At 43.6% G+C, this 18,127-nt stretch overlaps 1 protein-coding gene across 6 annotated transcripts in view; it reads left to right on the plus strand.

Moving 5' to 3' along the window:
• Positions 1-6,248: 6,248 nt before the first annotated feature.
• Positions 6,249-18,127, plus strand: part of cdk5rap2 (CDK5 regulatory subunit associated protein 2) — a 33,092-nt gene continuing 21,213 nt past the window's right edge. For 4 of the 6 annotated variants that reach the window (XM_028974609.1, XM_028974612.1, XM_028974613.1 and 1 more), the window contains exons 1-25: positions 6,249-6,433; positions 8,085-8,143; positions 9,087-9,148; positions 9,768-9,878; positions 10,266-10,342; positions 10,547-10,670; positions 11,269-11,447; positions 11,562-11,703; positions 11,961-12,014; positions 13,961-14,074; positions 14,250-14,369; positions 14,494-14,586; positions 14,694-14,912; positions 14,992-15,162; positions 15,239-15,349; positions 15,435-15,572; positions 15,655-15,834; positions 15,933-16,127; positions 16,237-16,428; positions 16,511-16,640; positions 16,731-16,858; positions 16,942-17,037; positions 17,137-17,217; positions 17,306-17,418; positions 17,527-17,666. In XM_028974609.1, the coding sequence (XP_028830442.1) occupies positions 6,381-6,433; positions 8,085-8,143; positions 9,087-9,148; positions 9,768-9,878; positions 10,266-10,342; positions 10,547-10,670; positions 11,269-11,447; positions 11,562-11,703; positions 11,961-12,014; positions 13,961-14,074; positions 14,250-14,369; positions 14,494-14,586; positions 14,694-14,912; positions 14,992-15,162; positions 15,239-15,349; positions 15,435-15,572; positions 15,655-15,834; positions 15,933-16,127; positions 16,237-16,428; positions 16,511-16,640; positions 16,731-16,858; positions 16,942-17,037; positions 17,137-17,217; positions 17,306-17,418; positions 17,527-17,666 (3,082 nt within the window). In that variant the 5' untranslated portion in view covers positions 6,249-6,380. The other 2 variants (XM_028974615.1, XM_028974610.1) reach the window with 2 other exon arrangements.

Consider the following 18,127-nt stretch of genomic DNA (forward strand, 5'->3'; position numbering starts at 1 on the left):
GTAGTATACCGGGTGAGTCTGCCGGGCCACGGGAAAACTGTGTATCTGCGACCAGCTGGCCCCCTTCCACCCTCACGGAGAATGGACTGAGAATACTCCATCTTTGCTTGAATTATTGTTATTATTGTTATTATTGTGTCACTCGGGATGTAGACATATGGGACCGGAGCTAAGAATTAGTCATTTTGGACAAATTAACTCATTCATTTTTAGGTGATCTATATGTGTTAGTCTGTAATACAGATGTAAATCTGTATGTACTGTTTTTACTAAAAACAGATAAAAATATCTACTGTGTTATATTCAATGAAAATCCAGATGCAAATGCATCATCCTGTTTCTGTTCTCAACAGAACAAAAGACCACATAATAATTTTTATTATTATGTTATTAATATTACATACCAGGACAACATCAATGCTCCCACAAGGACTGGACACATTTATCTAAACATACAGCTGGACATACTTATGACAATGGATGACCATGAGACAGAGTGCCAGGTAAAATTTGGGTCATAATAGTTTCCACATCTGATCTCACCAAAGAGCAGCAGGACGTCTTGATTGACCCGCTGATCATTCACAAGCAAATTGACCAACATAGGCTATATTCACACACATCTATTTTTAAGATGGAAAGTATGTCATCTATGATTATGTAAACCTTTGTCAGAACAAAGATCTTTAAAAATCGATTTCACCAAGATGACCAATGGTGATGACCTGGTGATGTTGCAATAGGATCTTCATCTTCTGGAGTGCACTTGCTTCCATCAGGAGAGTAAACAAGAAATGAAATAGCCTCCTTGCAGGCATCTCCATGAAGCTGCTGTGACAGTGTGGTTGCTGATCTTTGGCACTTTGAAAGTGAAGTGATTGTCATTGTGAAACTCTGCAGCACAGCACACGGTGACACAACGAAATGTGTCTTCTGCATTTAACCATCACCCTTGGTGAGTCGTGGGCAGCCATGACCGGCGCCCGGTGAGCAGTGTGTGTGGACAGTGCTTTGCTCTGTGTCACCTCATCAGTTCCGGATTTGAAGCAACAACCTTCTGATTACACGTCCGCTTCCAAACCAGGTAGGCCAACACAGGTAGGCCTTTGTTCTTGAGACACTAAGGCTTCCTTTGCTGATTTAGATTTAGATCATGATGAAATAATCTAAATCTAATCTGTGCTGTTTTTGGATTATCACTGTATAACTACCCCATTGGAAAAAATGGATCCTTCAGTGTAGGAAAGAGTGTAATAATTCCCAGGACATACTTCTCCGAATGCTGCGGGTTAAGAAAAGACAACCAACAATCTGGAGTGAGTTTTACTTCTACATAGTTATAGTATGCCAATAAGAGAATAGGCTCTTTGTGATCTAGTTAACTCTTACCCGGGTCTCTCTGTCATATCACTTGCCAATTTGCTGACAAGATATCGCCAGGTCTCCTCTCATAAATTTTTCAACCATTTGCTAACATAAATGGGAAACAAAGTTTTTTGTGTTCTTTATATTATACAAAGACTAACGTTTTGCTCTAAACTTTAATGTGATACCAACTCAAAAGAGCACTTTCTACTCTATATTTTCCTCTTTTGTAGCCTCTGAGACAAAAACTTTTACTGCAGAACTGCCTGTGATTATGGAGCATGGATATGGAGCGTGGAGAGTGCCACAATACAATAAATATAATAAGCATTTAAATGACATTTTAAATAACTATTTAAATGTGTCATTAATTCACACACAACTTTTTAGATATTTAAAAACTCACTCACACTCCATATGTGACTTCCTTGCTGTATCTAATGTGGCCACTAGGAATACCCTGTTCCCTTAGGTCCCTTACTGTCACTTGATGAAAGCGATATGATATCCAAGAGGGAAGATGTGGTATCCAAGGAAGTTGCTTATACCTTGACAACATAAGATTTATGACAACACCTAACATCATGTAGACTGTACTGACAATACATCTCTCTTGAACCTTGAATTTTGAATCTTGAAAGAGCAAATGTAACCAGAAACAGACTAAATAACCATTCATGACACATTCCAAAACACGTTTAACTACAGTTAAGTAGAATCTTGTTAGATTCATGGGTACAGTCAGTCACTTACAGTGAGCAAAAAAATTTTTTAAATCTTGCGCTTTTGTACATTTGCCAACACACAAAGAAATGCTCAGCCTATAATTTCAATTGTAGGTTTATTTGAACAGTGAGAGACAACATGCAGAAACATGCATTTAAACCTACCATTGAAACCATTAACTGATTTAATTTCTTTGCTAGTATGAAAACTTACAAAACCAGCAGGAATTCAAATAATTTTTGACTGTATTTTGATGAAATCCAAATAGTGGAATTTGATGTACTTCTTTACACTGAGGTATTTCACTTTTAGTAACATGATAGCACCTGTCAGAGAAAGTGGAGAGAGAATGAAACCATATATTACCATATATTTAACTTGTGGTTTGAAGGGCAGACAATTAAGATTCATATATTAAGTAACATATTCATTTTAGTAATAAAATGGTGAAAGTCTCTGAGTTGAAAGTCTCTTTCAAATGAAATAAAAAGCCGATATTAAAGTATACATGCAGCAAACTAGAACTGACTATGGATAGTTAAGATTGTAGTTGCGTGGGTGGAGTGACCAGGTGTTCATGAAGAACCACATTTGATAATTAATTAATTTATCTTTGTAATAAGGAGTATAGTCGATTGTTAACAAGAATATTGTCTCCAGGGTCACAGTTACATAAATGAGCTACAAGCATTTTCTCATGAGCTCACAATACCATAAGCTGCTTGCAAAGGATTAAAATTGTAACGTCTGCATATTTCAAAGACGAATGAACCGTCACCCACCCCCCTTTTTTCATTCATGAACCGAAAGTGATCTTGAACATGGCCACCTCATCGTCAACTCCTATCATGTTGTTGCATTCTTCTCTGCCTGACCGTGTTCCAGTCCGCCGTCGTGCTCGAGTGCCAGCACCAAGTCCCTTGACCTGGATCTCACGATCCAGCACCATCAGCCCATGAACCCCAGGCCCAAGCTCCTGACAACTGGTCATTTTTACTATTAAATCCCTACCACAGTTTATGCAATCCACGCATCGCCTACATTTGGCATGCTTTGTTAGATAAATATTGTAATGCCCCACTCAATATTAAAAACAGCAGCCCTTAAATCAATGCTTAGCTTTCCGACCTTGTCCATCTAGAAACCACAGCTTTGTTTGGGCATGCCCAAGCAAGAGCGCGAAAAAATGGATGCAGAAAGTACCTCCAAATGAGTGTTAGCTGTTGACTCCCTGAAATAACACTGCCTACGTAGCTTTTTCAGCATTGTGGGGGCTCCCAAATCAACACCAGAAATTTGAACGCTAATTAACACTACCGACCTTGCTGCGTACAGGGTTGGGGAGTAATGAGTTACATGTAATGGCGTTACAAAATGTACTTACAGTATTTAACTGTAATCCAGTACAGTTCTTGGAGGAAACTGCGTAATTAAATAACTGTTACTTATTGAAAGATTTTAGTTACATCTTAATATTGTACACAAAACCTTGTCAATATGTTGAATAATAGTGGTGCAGCAGGAATCATGGGATTCCTATTTGTGTCAGCCAGTCCACTCATCAGGGTTAAGTGTCTTTCTCAGGGACTCAATGGTACTATGTGGGGTTTGAAATTGTGACTTTGTGGTCTTCTGGTTCATAGCCGAATGTGATGCCCACTCACTACCCTGCATGTCTGAGGATCTCACTGTCTGAGGCATGTCTGAGGACACCACCATTTCACAATTATGACCCATCAGCAGTCATAACAGACGTATACAATAATAGGGATATTTGTTTTTGATCGGCTCCTGCTGCCTACTGTCAACCACTATTCCATTGTCATGGCTGGTCAGTCTCTGATCAAAGGGCCACTTGTGATCAGTGTCACTGCAGTGTAGAGTGCACATTGTCTCGCTAAAATCTTAAAAATACTTTTTTTCTCGGCAAACACTGTGAGTGCATGATGAATATAGCCAAACAAAAAAATCAGCTTTGAGTTCTGTGAAGGTTATTATCTTAAAAGAATTATAAATGGTCCGCTGCTGCCACCTGGCGGCCGAAGTTGTGACTGACGTCATCGGCATGAGACGCGGCTCTCGCTGAAGAGAAGCAGAGAGCGGAGGTTTCCTTTTTTATGTGGAAAATATGTTTAATAATAGTGGTGCAGAAGGGATCATGGGAGTCCTATTTGTGTCAGCTCCTCCGCTCCTCAGGGTTCAGTGTCTTTCTCAGGGTCTCAGTGGTACCATATGGGGTTTGAAATTAGTTCACAGGTGTCACAACCTTAAATTTACATTACATGTATCCAGAGCGACTTACAACCAGTAGTTACAGGGACAGTCCCCCCCTGGAGACACTCAGGGTTAAGTGTCTTGCTCATGGACACAATGGTAGTAAGTGGGATTTGAACCTGGGTCTTCTGGTTCATAGGCGAGTGTGTTACCCACTAGTTACCCACCCCACTTTAATGACATGATTATAAAAATGCATGAATTAATTATTCCTCGCACTCATGCTGTACTTGGAGAAAATTGAACATTTTGCGGAAACGTTTGGCAGTATTACGGGCACTATTACGCACACTTGTGTTTGGTCCACGCGGTGCTGCGGCCGGGTCGTCCTGGTGGCAGCGGGCGCACGCGTGTCCCGGGGTGACGCGGGAGTGGATCAGACCGCCGTGTAAAGTAACTGTATCCTTATTATCACTCATTTAAACGGTAACTGTAACGAAATACAGTTACTAATATTTTGTATTCTGAATACGTAACGCCGGTACATGTATTCCGTTACTTCCCAACACTGAGAACAGTACAGAGACGCCATGAACATGTAACACATCAAAGACCCGACAGCGAACAGAGACGAACAGGGCAAGAAGACTCAGGTGACAACGATTAGGGAACATTACACAGGACCAACGTGAAACCCCGTCCGGACGGGGTCGAGACAACGGGCGAGTGTGGTGATGGCCACTAGACGACTCCCACCTCTTTACCCTGCACATTGTCTGAATACCTCACCTATTCGCCGCCACTTCTTGTTGAACATCAAGTCAGAATTCGGTGCACCTTTGAAACCTTAGGAGCACCAGTATAACCAGGGCAAAAATAGGTAGTAGCATAGTAAAATTTACATTTACAGCATTTATCAGACGCCCTTATCCAGAGCGACTTACAATCAGTAGTTACAGGGACAGTCCCCCCTGGAGCAACTTAAGGTTAAGTGTCTTGCTCAGGGACACAATGGTAGTAAGTGGGATTTGAACCCGGGTCTTCTGGTTCACAGGCGAGTGGGTAGTTACCCACTAGGCTACTACCACCAGTAGCATGAGCTTGTCTGGGGGCTTATATGAAACAAGTATCCAGAGGAGAACCGACAACAACGGGGGACACACATCTTAAGAATACAGAAGCTGATTCATACTTTTATCGACCCGAGAACTTCCCGTAAATCTTAGTCGTACATTTCGTGTTTTGTTGATCTTAACTACAAATCTGTTGCTGTCCAAGGTGCAGATGTAGGATTTTTCTGAGAGATGGCCCCTCATCAAGGGAGATCCTTTTGGGGTGTTTTGTGTGTGTTTCACCATTTCCATGCGGATTGCGCTACTGATTGCGTCTTTGGTTGCCGGCAGGTTTTTATTTGTGATGATGGGGAAGTCTTGGCGGTGGATTAACCGCAATGTGTCAAAGCGGCTAATCACTGCAACCCTACACACAGCATGTGAGAAAATCCAGCTTTTTACTTTATTTTCACAAATACTCAGTTTAAAACATGTCTCTCACAAACATACTCAAAGTCCCATGTGGGTGACTACTGTACGTTTTACACAAAATATTCTTTTTTTTGCGATGGGAACTGAACAATCCTACAAATCCATTCATGTTTAATGCTTTTGCTCAGTGCTCAGCACCCCAAGATGATTCAAACCCTTGCCATAATTATAAGGGCGTCTGATAAATGCTGTTGCGTTTCACCATTATTAATATTCCAGGTTTATGGGTGTTCATCTGAATGAGAACTCCCACCTGTAAAAACTGTGCTGTAAAAACGACTACATCTCGTCAGTTTGCACTTTTCTCCACTTCGCCCTGGGGCGACTGCAGTGAGCGCACAGATACAGATGTCTCGCCGGACTAGGCCCCGCCCAAACGTTTACCTGTGACGTCAGCACAGTAAAATGGCGGTTCAACGAACCGTTTTGAATTTATTTATTTTTTCCCTCCAGGCTTCTGTTCGTAGTTCGAAGCAGAATGGTACGCGGATAAATAAAATCGTTTACAACGCTTGCCGCGTTTAAGCACAAATGGATTCTCTTGTGGGAGAAGACCAAACACTTCCCTTTGATATAAATGGGAGGTAAGTGAACTGTTTGGAAATATGAACGTCAAGCGAGCGGCGCTAACTTCACTACGCTAAGCTAAGCTAAGCTAAGGGAATCACAAGGGGCTTCAGAAAAATGTCACCTATGTGAAAAATCTTCATTCTCTGGTTGGTTTGAGTTGACACGAATGTGGCTTATAATATCGTTTTGCAGGGTGTTCTAGCTATTTGGCAAGCGTGGGCATAGACTGAACGGGAATCAGTGTTAATTTTGTCTCGTCAGTTCAACATTATAGAGACACAATCGAGCTGAAATGTCCACTAGATTGTTCTGTCATATGATCTGTGAGGACTGTGAAAGGCAGAAGAGCTTCGTGAAGTCGCCGGTGTGTGAACTAAGTGGAACGTGTAGTTAGGTGACAGTTGTGACAGATGATCGTGTGTTTGGCTGCTTGTCGTGCTCCTACCCGGTTTTATTATCTCCTTTTTTACAGATCGGTGCAGAAATCGCACCCTTTAGAACATATCATGTTAAAGGGGATATTAGAAGTGTAAAGTGTCCTGAGTTTTCTGTCTATAAATAAGATTGTACATGTTTTAGGACACCTGGCGTGTCACCTTGTCGGATCGCGTTGTTTACATGTTTAAAAGTGCTGCTCTTTTAAAATAGCTAGCCGACGAATTATGGTCGTGGGCCGCTGTCGGAACAAGAAGCGGAAGCTGAACGCGATCGGTGCTCTCATTTCGCTGTCGTGACGCGATGCGCCCCAGAAGAGCGCCCAGAAGTGCCCGATCTGACCGGGGTGGGTACCCCGTTGTCCCGCCCTGTGCTGTGCGTGTCAGTGGCAGCCGCTGTCACGCCGGGTGTTTGTGTTTCTCTCTCCCGTTCCAAGCAGTCTGTCATCTGCTGGACGAGGCCACCCGGCTGTCAAAGCGACGACTGTGTAACGGAAGATGTAAGGCGATCGCTGCGGCGTGCTGTCACTGCTCAGGAAATATGACCGTGATGCTCTGGCTGGCGTCTCGCGTGTGAGCTGCTGTGTGCTGGATGTGCACAGGAAGTCCCCAAAAGGGGAAGTTTATGTTGAGTTCCTACTACTGCATAGTGCGGCATGTACATGGTGCACACCGCCAAATCGAAATCAATTTTCACACTCCGGAACGCCGGGATTCTAATTCCGGTGTCGGTGTGAAAGGCAGTTGTTGTCTGCGTGCTGCGGTTATTTTGTGTGTATTACGGGTCTTCACCCAGAAAGGATATTTTGCTGTTCTTCAAGAGGACAAAAATGTGAATTATTTCATGTGTATTATTTAAAAGAAAAGAAAAAGGATGTTGATGTTATGTTGATGCTATTTAGTGCTGCTAAATAGACGTGGTTACACATGTTTAGTATAGTATTATATAGTTATAACCTTAGAAATAAGTGTGTGTATAAGTGTGAAAGAGAGAGAGGGAGGAAGGTTGGGATGAAGAAAACCCTCTTTGGAATACAATGGATGCTTACATGTACTACGACAGCCATTACATAGCTGGGTTACTCACATACAGACTGAAAAGGCTCTGTTTACTGGTGCAATGGACAAGGGGCTAATCATGAAAAGTGTGGGAATAGGGTGTGAAGTGAGTTTTCTAACAGCGATGTATCAGGAATGACCGATGCTGACCACGCCTGTGTGTTTGAAATAGTTGCAGTATCTCCAGATTGCCTGAAACTCTGGCGGACTTCAGCATGGATGACATGGCAGGTAAACATTTTTTTTTTGCAAACATGGGTTAAACATTTTGATCACTCTATTTGTGGACTGTAGCACCTGACAAGAAACACGACACTTAAAGCTAGATCCGATTCCAGCACGCCTGCTGAGATCTGCGGAATAAACCAGATCCTCAAACCATTGCTGAAAAATTTTGCAGTGTGGTTCATCAGGCCAGGCCATCTGCTTCCATCCCACCGTGGTTGTTCACATGCTCCTTGTAGGTACACCCGGCAGCGGACAGGGGGTCGGCACGGGCTTTCTGATCCATGTGTGTGGTCTGCGGTGCACTGTGTATTCCAACACTTTTTACCATGACTACCATTAAGGCTTTCATCAGTTTCTGGTACAGGAACTCTGCCGTGCCGTGCCGGCATAATCACATGCAGCATTGAGCAGTGAGTGGCCATGACCATAACCATGGTACTTTCATGCTGGTCCTTCCTTTAACTGCTTTTTAACTGGTTCTAACCAGTTTATATTGGGTGTTGACATGGCAACAGTCTTAACATGTTGACACTCCACAAGAACAGCTGCTCTTATACAGACGTCCATCATGACAGTTTCTCTCTTGTCACTAAGTTGCACTTTCACATACATCCAATTTCCAACACAGCAACCTCTAAAAATGATTATTTTCTTGATCTCTGATATTTTCCATCATTTAGTGTCATTCCAATGTTACTCACTTTTACATTTGTGGCTTAGAGTATATTTCATCTTTGTCCAGTGTTTTTTTTGGAATTAATTATCCCCATTAGTATTAATATTTGTATCAGTATGTTAATATAGATATGTGAATGAGCCTGTATCTCTTTTTATATTACTTTTTAATATGATATAACCTTGCTATTTTGGTACAGCCTTTTTCAAGTTCAAGTGCCATTTCAGCTGCATCTGTTATTTATTCATCCCTTTTTATTTTATTATCCAGCATCGTTCCCTGCAGGAAAGATCTCGCCATCCAAAGTGCTTGCCATGAAGGATTATGAGAATGTAAGTGTCCACTGTGTCTCTGCATGTCCATTTATCATAGGGGGTGTAACTATGTTGTAGAATATGACTTGAAGCTGAGGCCTGATTCAGAATGTTCAAATATCTAAAAATATCTCAGATGTTTGTACTGCTGTGTTTTTTTGTATTATTTCAGTCCACTGCACATGTGATTCAGCTTGGTTTGTGTGTGCATGCGTGTGTACATGTGTGCGTGGGAGCACGTGTCTGTTTGTGTGTGTGTGTGTGTGTGTGTGTGTGTGTGTGTGTGTGTGTGTGTGTGTGTGTGTGTGTATGTGTGTGTGCGTGCGTGTGTAAGACAAGAGAGACAAGGAACTGTGTTTCACTATATATGGAGATGCTGGAGAAAAAGAGTGTTTGTCTGCTGAGATCAGATTTTGCTTTCACTGCTTTTCCTCCCCTGCCTCCCCTCAAAACAGATGTGAGGAGCACAATAACACACAGTCTGCAGCTCAACCAGAATAACATACACTTCTCCTTTGGCCCCAACTAATCCCCTGAGTCCACTCAGCTCTAACCGTCCATTTTCTCCAGTTTGGTTTGGACCTGAAACCGTGGATTAAGCATGTCATTTAATTGGTAAACTTTTGGTTTTAATCAGCAAATCACTGCACTGAAGAAGGAGAATTTCAATCTGAAGCTCCGGATCTACTTCCTGGAAGAGCGAATGCAGCAGAAATGTGATGATTCTACTGAGGACATCTACAGAACGGTACACACAAACACTAATTAGGTTTGGGGTTTCCTCCCTGAAGAAGATAAGAATTGTCATATTGTTTTATTGATAAAATGAGCTACATCCACACACAATAAAATGCTAGTATTAACACTGCAGAGAGTTTATATGAGCAAACTCCAGATGAACACTTTACTGAGTTAAGATGGGGCTGATATTGACCCACTGTTGAACTGTCAATTCATCACTGGCATTTTTACTGTGCACATTTATTTTGGGTTTTGGTTCTAAAGCTGTCCGCTTGTCTGATGTGACTACAAAATGTTTACTTCGCTCTTGAGGAAGTAAATGAACAGCTTGAGACATATTCATAAAAGGTTTGTTCATGTTGCATGTTTCCTTCTGTTTCTGTGCTTCGTCTAGAATATTGAGCTGAAGGTTGAGGTTGAGTCCTTAAAGAAGGATCTTGGGGAGAAACAGGAGCTTTTGGTTTCTGCATCGTAAGTCCATTCAAGTACACAAGCACACTTACTGCAGGCAATCGGGGACATTTTTCCTAGACGTTTCTGTGAGGAACAATATTGGTTTGAGCCACGTCACTTTTTTCACATTTTGAAAATACTGTTGTATTAAATAATATTGTTTTGTTGCCTGGCTGTATTGCTTGCCAGTAAACAAAGTGTTGGACTGATTTGTGTTTTCAGAAAAGCTCTTGAGAGTTTAGCGAGCAAGGACTCTGGAGATGTGGTTGCTGTTAAGGACAAGGCTCAGAGAGAGATGAGTGCTCTGCAAAATACATTCAGCCAAAGAATCAGAGACCTGGAAGAGGTGAGCAAACACACACAGAGGCATGATTCTCACATGACAATTTAACAGATTTATCTTTTTTTTTTTTTTTTGTCCTGTTTTAATCAAATGACCATTCCCCTTCACATACCATCATAATAATAAGTGAGTGAAAGTGCCTTGATTGTTTTACTGGTGTTTTGTGTTGGTCAGTCATAAATTATTTCTGCTTTTTGTTTTTAATCAATGAGAAGTCATTCGGATTCTGGATCTGCAGATTTCAAGCAAAAAAAAATTGTTTATGTGTCATTACCAGGCTTTGTGGTGTAGTAATATTTGTCATAGATATATTATAGGGCTGTTAATTGAATACAAAAAAGAATCATGCAAAATGAAGAATAATAGCTCTAAGAATGGTACATGGTACTGTTGGTATTTATATAGTTTATATATTTTCATCTGGTCCAGACCCTGTGTGCCTCCAAAAATACGTCACATTGTGGCTTGCTATGATGAACTGTGCCTGTGTCATATGTCAGAAGCATAAAGGAATTATAAAAAAACACATCTATGCAAATAGCATTCATTCATTCATTCATGATTACAAGCCCTACCATGTAATAAATGTGTGTCTCTGTAGAGTCTGCGTGAGGCAGAAGCTGAACTCGACAGAATGGCTGCAATTGCTGAGCAGGAGAAACTACAAAATTTAGACCTGCAGAAGCAGTTGCATTCTCTAGTCCAGTCACAACCCTCAGTTATCCCAGACTTCTCCTCTAATCCAACACACCATCAGCAAGCCGTGCAAGAGAAGGACAAGTAAGGATGAAGCATTACGCATGTGAACCAAATTACAACATTAAAATGCAGTAATGGTTTCTTGTGTAATTGGTTGTTCTGTAAGCAGGTAATTTAAGTGTGAACTTTCCTCAGGGTGATTGAGGAGTTGCAGTTGACTCTGAAGAACAAGGATGTTCTGATTGGACAGCTTCAGAAGACAGGGCCTGAGCTGTCAAGTATGGCGCAGATCACACAGCTCAATGCTCTGATTGTCCAGAAGGATGCTGAACTGCAGGTATATATTTTAAACAAAAAAAAAACAAAAAGAGTAGTGCAGATTTCAGTCTACTCCCACTGTACATTTATTATCTTATTAACTGTACGATTATCTTATTAAGAGCGACTTACAATTAGAAGTTACAGGGACAGTCCACCGTAAGAGGGTTTGAACCTTTGACCGTTGTGTTACCAAGACGTTGCCAAATACTGTCCCAATACTGGCATAGAAATACCAGTTTATTGACTTTCGAATGTGTGCTTTTTTGCTTGCAGGATTTGAAGGAGGAGCTTAAACAGGAGAAAAATAAAGCTGAGAGGGACAATCAGGTAAGAGTGATTTGACAGCCGCTGTGTGTAACTGTGTGCTGCAAAGTTTCACAATGACGAGACAACATCCAGAAGAACATTCCCTCTATCTCAAGCTTGGTCATGGACTCCAGTTTTTCAAGCAAGATGCTCTCTATCATAAATTTTTTTATTGATATTTTTACCACCCATTCAATAAAAACATTCATCATTCAGTCCTACAGAAAAGCATAGAAGGCTGCGCAAATTTATAAATATCTGTGCATTAATCTGTCAGACATGTGTCTGTGTGTTCCTGTCCCAGCTGGAATGGGTAAGCTTGAAGGTCTAGGCTCATTGTCGGTACTGCACATGGCAGCTCGAGTGAGGCATGTTGGTGTTAGTGCCTTAATTAACAGGATTTACGTTCACTGTAGCAGCCAGATTTTTATTTTGCATTACATTACAGCATCTGAAAGACTTTTAATTCATCATTTAATTCATGATAAGACACAGCTTACTTGGAGATTTGTTTTGTGTGACTTGGTATGTCATAAGGTCATGGTGTTAATATTGGATTAGTTTGTCAGAACAAGGATGGACCATGGTTATGGATGAAACCGTATCGGAAAAATAAAGACAACCGAAATGCTTCTGTGTTTTGAACAGTAATTTTATTACAAAGAGAGCGAATTGTGTATCTGTAAGACTGTGTGTGTGTGTGTGTGTGTGTGTGTGTGTGTGTGTGACATAACCATCACACACAGCTAAGAGAGGATTTCCTGTGTGTGTGTGGGTGGGATTTAGTGGATTGGATGCAGGGTTTATCTTCAGTTTGTCTCTCTCAGCAGCGGACCGCGGTGCCGACAGTGTGAAGCAGCGATTGGATGTGTGTTGCCGCGTTTGTTGCAGCGTGTGCCTGTGTGTATACGAGGCGTACACTCTTCTGCAGCGTGAGGCGGGATTGTTTTTCGCACGTTTTCCGGGACAGTGTGGCGCTCTGCCTTGGAAATAGTGAGTGCCTAGCTGGGTGTGTGGGAGGGACAGCATGCGGGACCCGTGTCGCGTGTGTGGTACATGCTTGCAGGGCAGCCAGTGCCGCTGGCTGTTCGGCGTGTGCGGGCGTAAGCGCTTGGCGGTGGCCTTGGCTGGCGCGCTCGGCGCGTGTGAGCTGCGGCGCGACGGACACAGCGAGTTCCTCTGCGGGAGGTGTGTGTTCCTCCTGGAACGAGTGGTCCAGTGTGACACAGCCGTCTCCCAGCTGCAGGAGTCTCATGCCGTGCAGGTACACGCGCTCCTGAACGAGCGAGACGATATCTGTCTACGGATACGCCGCAAGTACCTACGGTCTAACGGCCCCGATGAGGTCAAGCACAGGCCGCAGCAGCAGGGCCGAGAGGAGCAGGACGCACTCAAGCAGGACAGCAAATCTACGGGCAAGCGTAAACAAAAAGCCGCGCAGCAGCAAGCGAGGCTGACACGGCACAGCTCGTTTCATGATACCCAGCATGCATCCTTAAACCAGAGGCCCGCCCCTACAAGAGGATTACCCGGCCAGACGAGGGGAGCAGCTTTTCCGCCGCCCCGCCGCTCGTCCTCGCTGCTCTCACTCCGTTCCCTGGAACACCGACAGACACAGCCACTGCTGTGGCACGCCCCCGCGCGTCCCCACTCGCTGCACTCTGATTGGCCGCGGCTCATGAGGAGCATTCAGCACCGGCCGCTGCCTCGCATGCCGGGCAGCAGGATTCCTGTCCTGTCGCGAAGCGGAAGTCGGTCCGGACATGCCCACAGAGCCACACAGCCAATCACTGATCAGATGCTGAGAGAGATGGAGGAGTTGTTCAATGATGAATACACACCTCTTGTGGTAGAGGTATACACACCGTACCTCCTTCCTATCGGCTGTAGAGTGGGAGGGTGTGTGTGCCTGTGTGTGTGTCCGTGTGTGTGATTTTTTTTTTTTTTGTGTCTGTGTTTTCCTTCAGGTTTGCGAGCTTAAGCAGTCAGAGGTCTGCCGCCTGGAATCAGTTGCTAAGAAACTCACTGAGGACCTGAATTCCATGAAGTGCAAGAATCAGGAACTGCAGACTGACAACCAGGTTAAACACTCACAAATACACACACTGTCACTTACACTCCTGAAACACCCGAAGGACTGTGAGCCAATTGTGAAAATACACGTCCTACCAAATACACCGTTACCTGGTACCATGTGCATAGAGACACACACACACACACACACTCATACAGCCTGTAACTCTCGTTCTCTTTCAGGAGTTGAGTGGAAAACTTGACGAGAAAGGAGGTGAGTTGGAGGCTGAAAAGAAGAATGCTGTTAAACGAGATAAAACCATCCAGGGCTTGAGCCTTGTCCTAAAAGAGAAGGAGAAAGAGGTAAACACATTGACATATACCCTCACACACACACACACACACACACACACACACAGTGATTGACAAATACAGACATATTTGAATACACTCTTTCAAAAGGTGTGATCTGTGTGCTTTGTCACAGATAGAAGAGCTGTATCGGGAGCTTGAGGACCGAGATGCTGCACTGGTTAAAGCCAGAGAAGCCATTCACAAAGCTCAGCTCCAGAAGTACCAGGCAAGTCTGCATTAGACTGTGTGTTTATTCTGGTCATGGATTTTATGGTATTTTAACTAAACTGTCTCTGCTCGTGTGTGTGTGTGGGTGTGTATATATGTGTTCAGGGTGCTGAGGAGCAGCAGTCACTGCTACTGGAGCGTCAGGCAGAGTTGTCCCGTCTGCAGGCAGAGCTGCACGCGAGTGTGTGTGAGTCCCGGCGGCTGGAACGGAGTGTGTCTGGCCGAGACGCTGAAATCCAACGCCTCACGGATGAAATTCGGCAGCTGCAGGAGGAGCTTGAGCAGCTGCAGCAGCAGAAGCAGCGTGCCGACAAAACCATTAATGTGAGTATAACATTTACAGGTCAAGTTAACATTCCAGCAACGCAGACAGTAGAACATTCCAACCAATGTTTGTGTGCAGGACCTACAGAATCAGCTGAAGAAACTCAAAGGGGAGTTACAAATGAGAGAGAGCGAGAAAGCGAGGGAGCAAAGCGAGGAGCTGGAAGAAAGCAGACGGAGAGAACACACACACGAGAGCACTGTCCATCGGCTCACACACACACTTACACACAAGGAGCAGCAGCTTCAGGTAAATGTCGCACATCGGCTGCGGATGAAAGTGTACACACGTTGTCCAGTTGCTGAAATATGGATTTGTTTATAAGGAGTACATGGATCTGATAAGGGACATGGAGCTGGACAGGACTGCCGCAGGAAGTGATGTCCTGGTGTGCAAGCTACGCGAGCGGCTGAAGGAAAAGGAAGAGTTGCTGGAGGTGGGAATCACCACCGTCCCACGAACTACACAATACCCTCACAATACCTTTTAACTGCTGTTGTTTTTCTCATTGCTTTCTGTAGCGAGCTCAGGATGAGAAGTTTGCCGCTGTAGAGGACAAGGAGAATGAGCTTCATCAGCTTCAGCTGAGACTGCGAGAGAAAGAGAGAGACCTGGAGAGACTCAACAACCTTCTCGGACACAACCAAGAGACTATTAATGTACTAACTCTGCTGAACTGCTCTCATCATAAAAATGGTGTCTGAGGTAAATTTATTTGATGTATGTTTTTTTTCTTTTTAGGGGCTGGATGCGTTGGTGAAAGAGCGTGACGTTGAACTGCAGCAGCACTTGAACTCTCTGAAGAATCTGCAGAGGAGCCAGCAGACCACAGAAGACAATCTGAACAGAGCACTGAGGGAAAGAGATGCCCTAATTCAGCAGCTACAAAACTCGATGCAGAGCAAAAGCAAAGAGCTGGAGGTAAAAAAAAAAACAAAACAACAACGTTGTAAATTAAATTCCAAAATTACCTGACAAAACTGGTGACTGAGTTGCTCTGGTTTTGTCTTGCGGTGTAGGAGTTGGCCGCCACACTGCTTAGCCAATCCCAACCTGAGGGCCGTGATCTGGCAGAGCGTCTGTCTGTCAGGCTAAGAGTGGCGGAGGTGTCTATAGAAGACGGTCTGAAGGAGAGGGAGAGGCTCCTGACTGAACACCAGAGCATTGTTAACACTCTGCTGAACACCATCAGCAGCAAGGAGCAGCTACTGCAGGTATGAACACACACACACACACACACACACACACACACACAAATATCAATTTAGAGTTATTGAATTATTTTAACTGTGGCTGATGCAGTTGTTGTGTATGTGCATGCAGGAATCCACTGAGCAGCATGCTCGAGTTCTGCGGGAGCGTGAGGCAGAGCTGCAGGAGTTGCACAGACAGCTCACACATGCTCAGCAACAACTCAATAACACACATGCACATACGGCAACAGCAAAACAGGAAGGGCATCTAATAGCCGCTCAACTCCGGACACAGCTGGCTGAAAAGGAGGATATCATCAATGTAAGAGGACTTCATAGTTCTCAGCATATTTCACCAGCGCTTAGGGTATTTATTGATTTTGTGTGTGTGTGTGTGTGTGTAGAAGCTTCTGGAACAGGGGCAGGAGAGGGATCGCTACCTGTTTGAGCTCAAGTCTGAAACTACGCATCCCCAGGTACTTGAGCTTCGGCAGACTATAGAACTGCTTCAGCAACAGTTGGAGGAGAGAGAAGGTAACACAACGTTCTCTACAAAGTCAAAGACTCCACCTGCACAGTCATTTGTATCATCATAGAATGTCTCCCGCTTTCTCTCTGTCTCAGAATTTAGTGAGAAAGTGGTGGATGACCAGGAAAAAGGGGCAAAGAAGTCTATTGCTCTGCTGAAGAAACAGTTGGTTCAAAAAACTGAGGCTCTGAACAAAGCATTGAGGAGGGAGGAGGAGCTTCAGGTGAAAAACACCCCTAAAATCACAGAAATATTAATGCATATGTTTCGGGGCACCGGATGTCACTTAAAAACATTTATTTACAGAGTTTGGTTTCGAAACTGGAAGAGCGATTGGGAGACCAGACGGCCAACATAGAGACACTCGCACACACCATCAGCAGCAAGGGGGAGATCATTAGTGTGAGTCGTGGTCCACACACAGATGCAAAGCTTCACTTCAGCATATCTGAACATGTGTTGAAGTGAATTCTAGAGAATAACAAATCTGTTTGCCTGTAGCCGCTCCAGAGAGCAGAGTGCAGGAGTCCTGGTCCCCCTCAGAGACAGAGTACCAGTGTGGGCGGAGACAGCCAAAAGGAGGTACGCAAACTGACAGCGTACAGACCCTGAAAAACATACACACACCCACACAAGACGTGGCACAAAATCTTAAACATCTTGCCCATAGGTACTTCCTCCCTCATCTGCACTGCATATTGAATGGGAGGGGTTAAACCGTGCCCTGAGGATGGAGCAGCAACTGTACTCCAACCTTGTGCGTGCTGTCAAACAACAGGACAGGTGGGTGATATGGTGGCAGTAATGGAGAGTAAAAGGCATTCACACTCTAATGTTATTTGTATTCATTTTTGTTTCTAATTCTAACATTGGACTAACATTATATTGCAGCATTGCTCTGCTCCAGGCACTTCAGTTGGAGTTGACAGCCGTACAGCTTCTCCGCCAACAGCTGGAGGCAGGCATTCATGGCAATGAGCAGCTAAGAGAACAGCTAGAGACAGAGATGCAAAGAGCCAATCAGAAAGAAGGTGCAGTAAAGAGACACTGTGATAGCAAGTCTGGGAAAGTGGCCAGAATATACTGAGCCAGTCCAGTTTTGTCACTTTTATCGCATCATGGATTCAGCATCATTGTGTTCCGATGGTAGCTTTCAGTAGTACAGCTTTACACTTCAGACTATCTAATCTGAACCAAGTCAAAGCACAAAGTATGGGCCTGTCTACAATAAAAGGGTAGTTTGGGGGTTTTCAACATGTACCTGATTTCAAAAGTTGTTTTTGATCATAAGAAGCACTTCAGTTTCTGTGTGTTGACTTTAAATGATTGAATATCATAATTCAGGTAAGACTAAACTATTGATTTAAGAAGACACTGAGAGACTTCTGATAAACTGCATGTCAGCATGAATCTGATGGAACTGATTCATTTTGTCCATCTCTCACACACACACACAGACAAATCCTGCCCCATGTCCCCTCATATGTAATAA

Source organism: Denticeps clupeoides, chromosome 3 (genome assembly GCF_900700375.1).
Source record: "Denticeps clupeoides chromosome 3, fDenClu1.1, whole genome shotgun sequence".
NCBI lineage: Eukaryota > Metazoa > Chordata > Actinopteri > Clupeiformes > Denticipitidae > Denticeps > Denticeps clupeoides.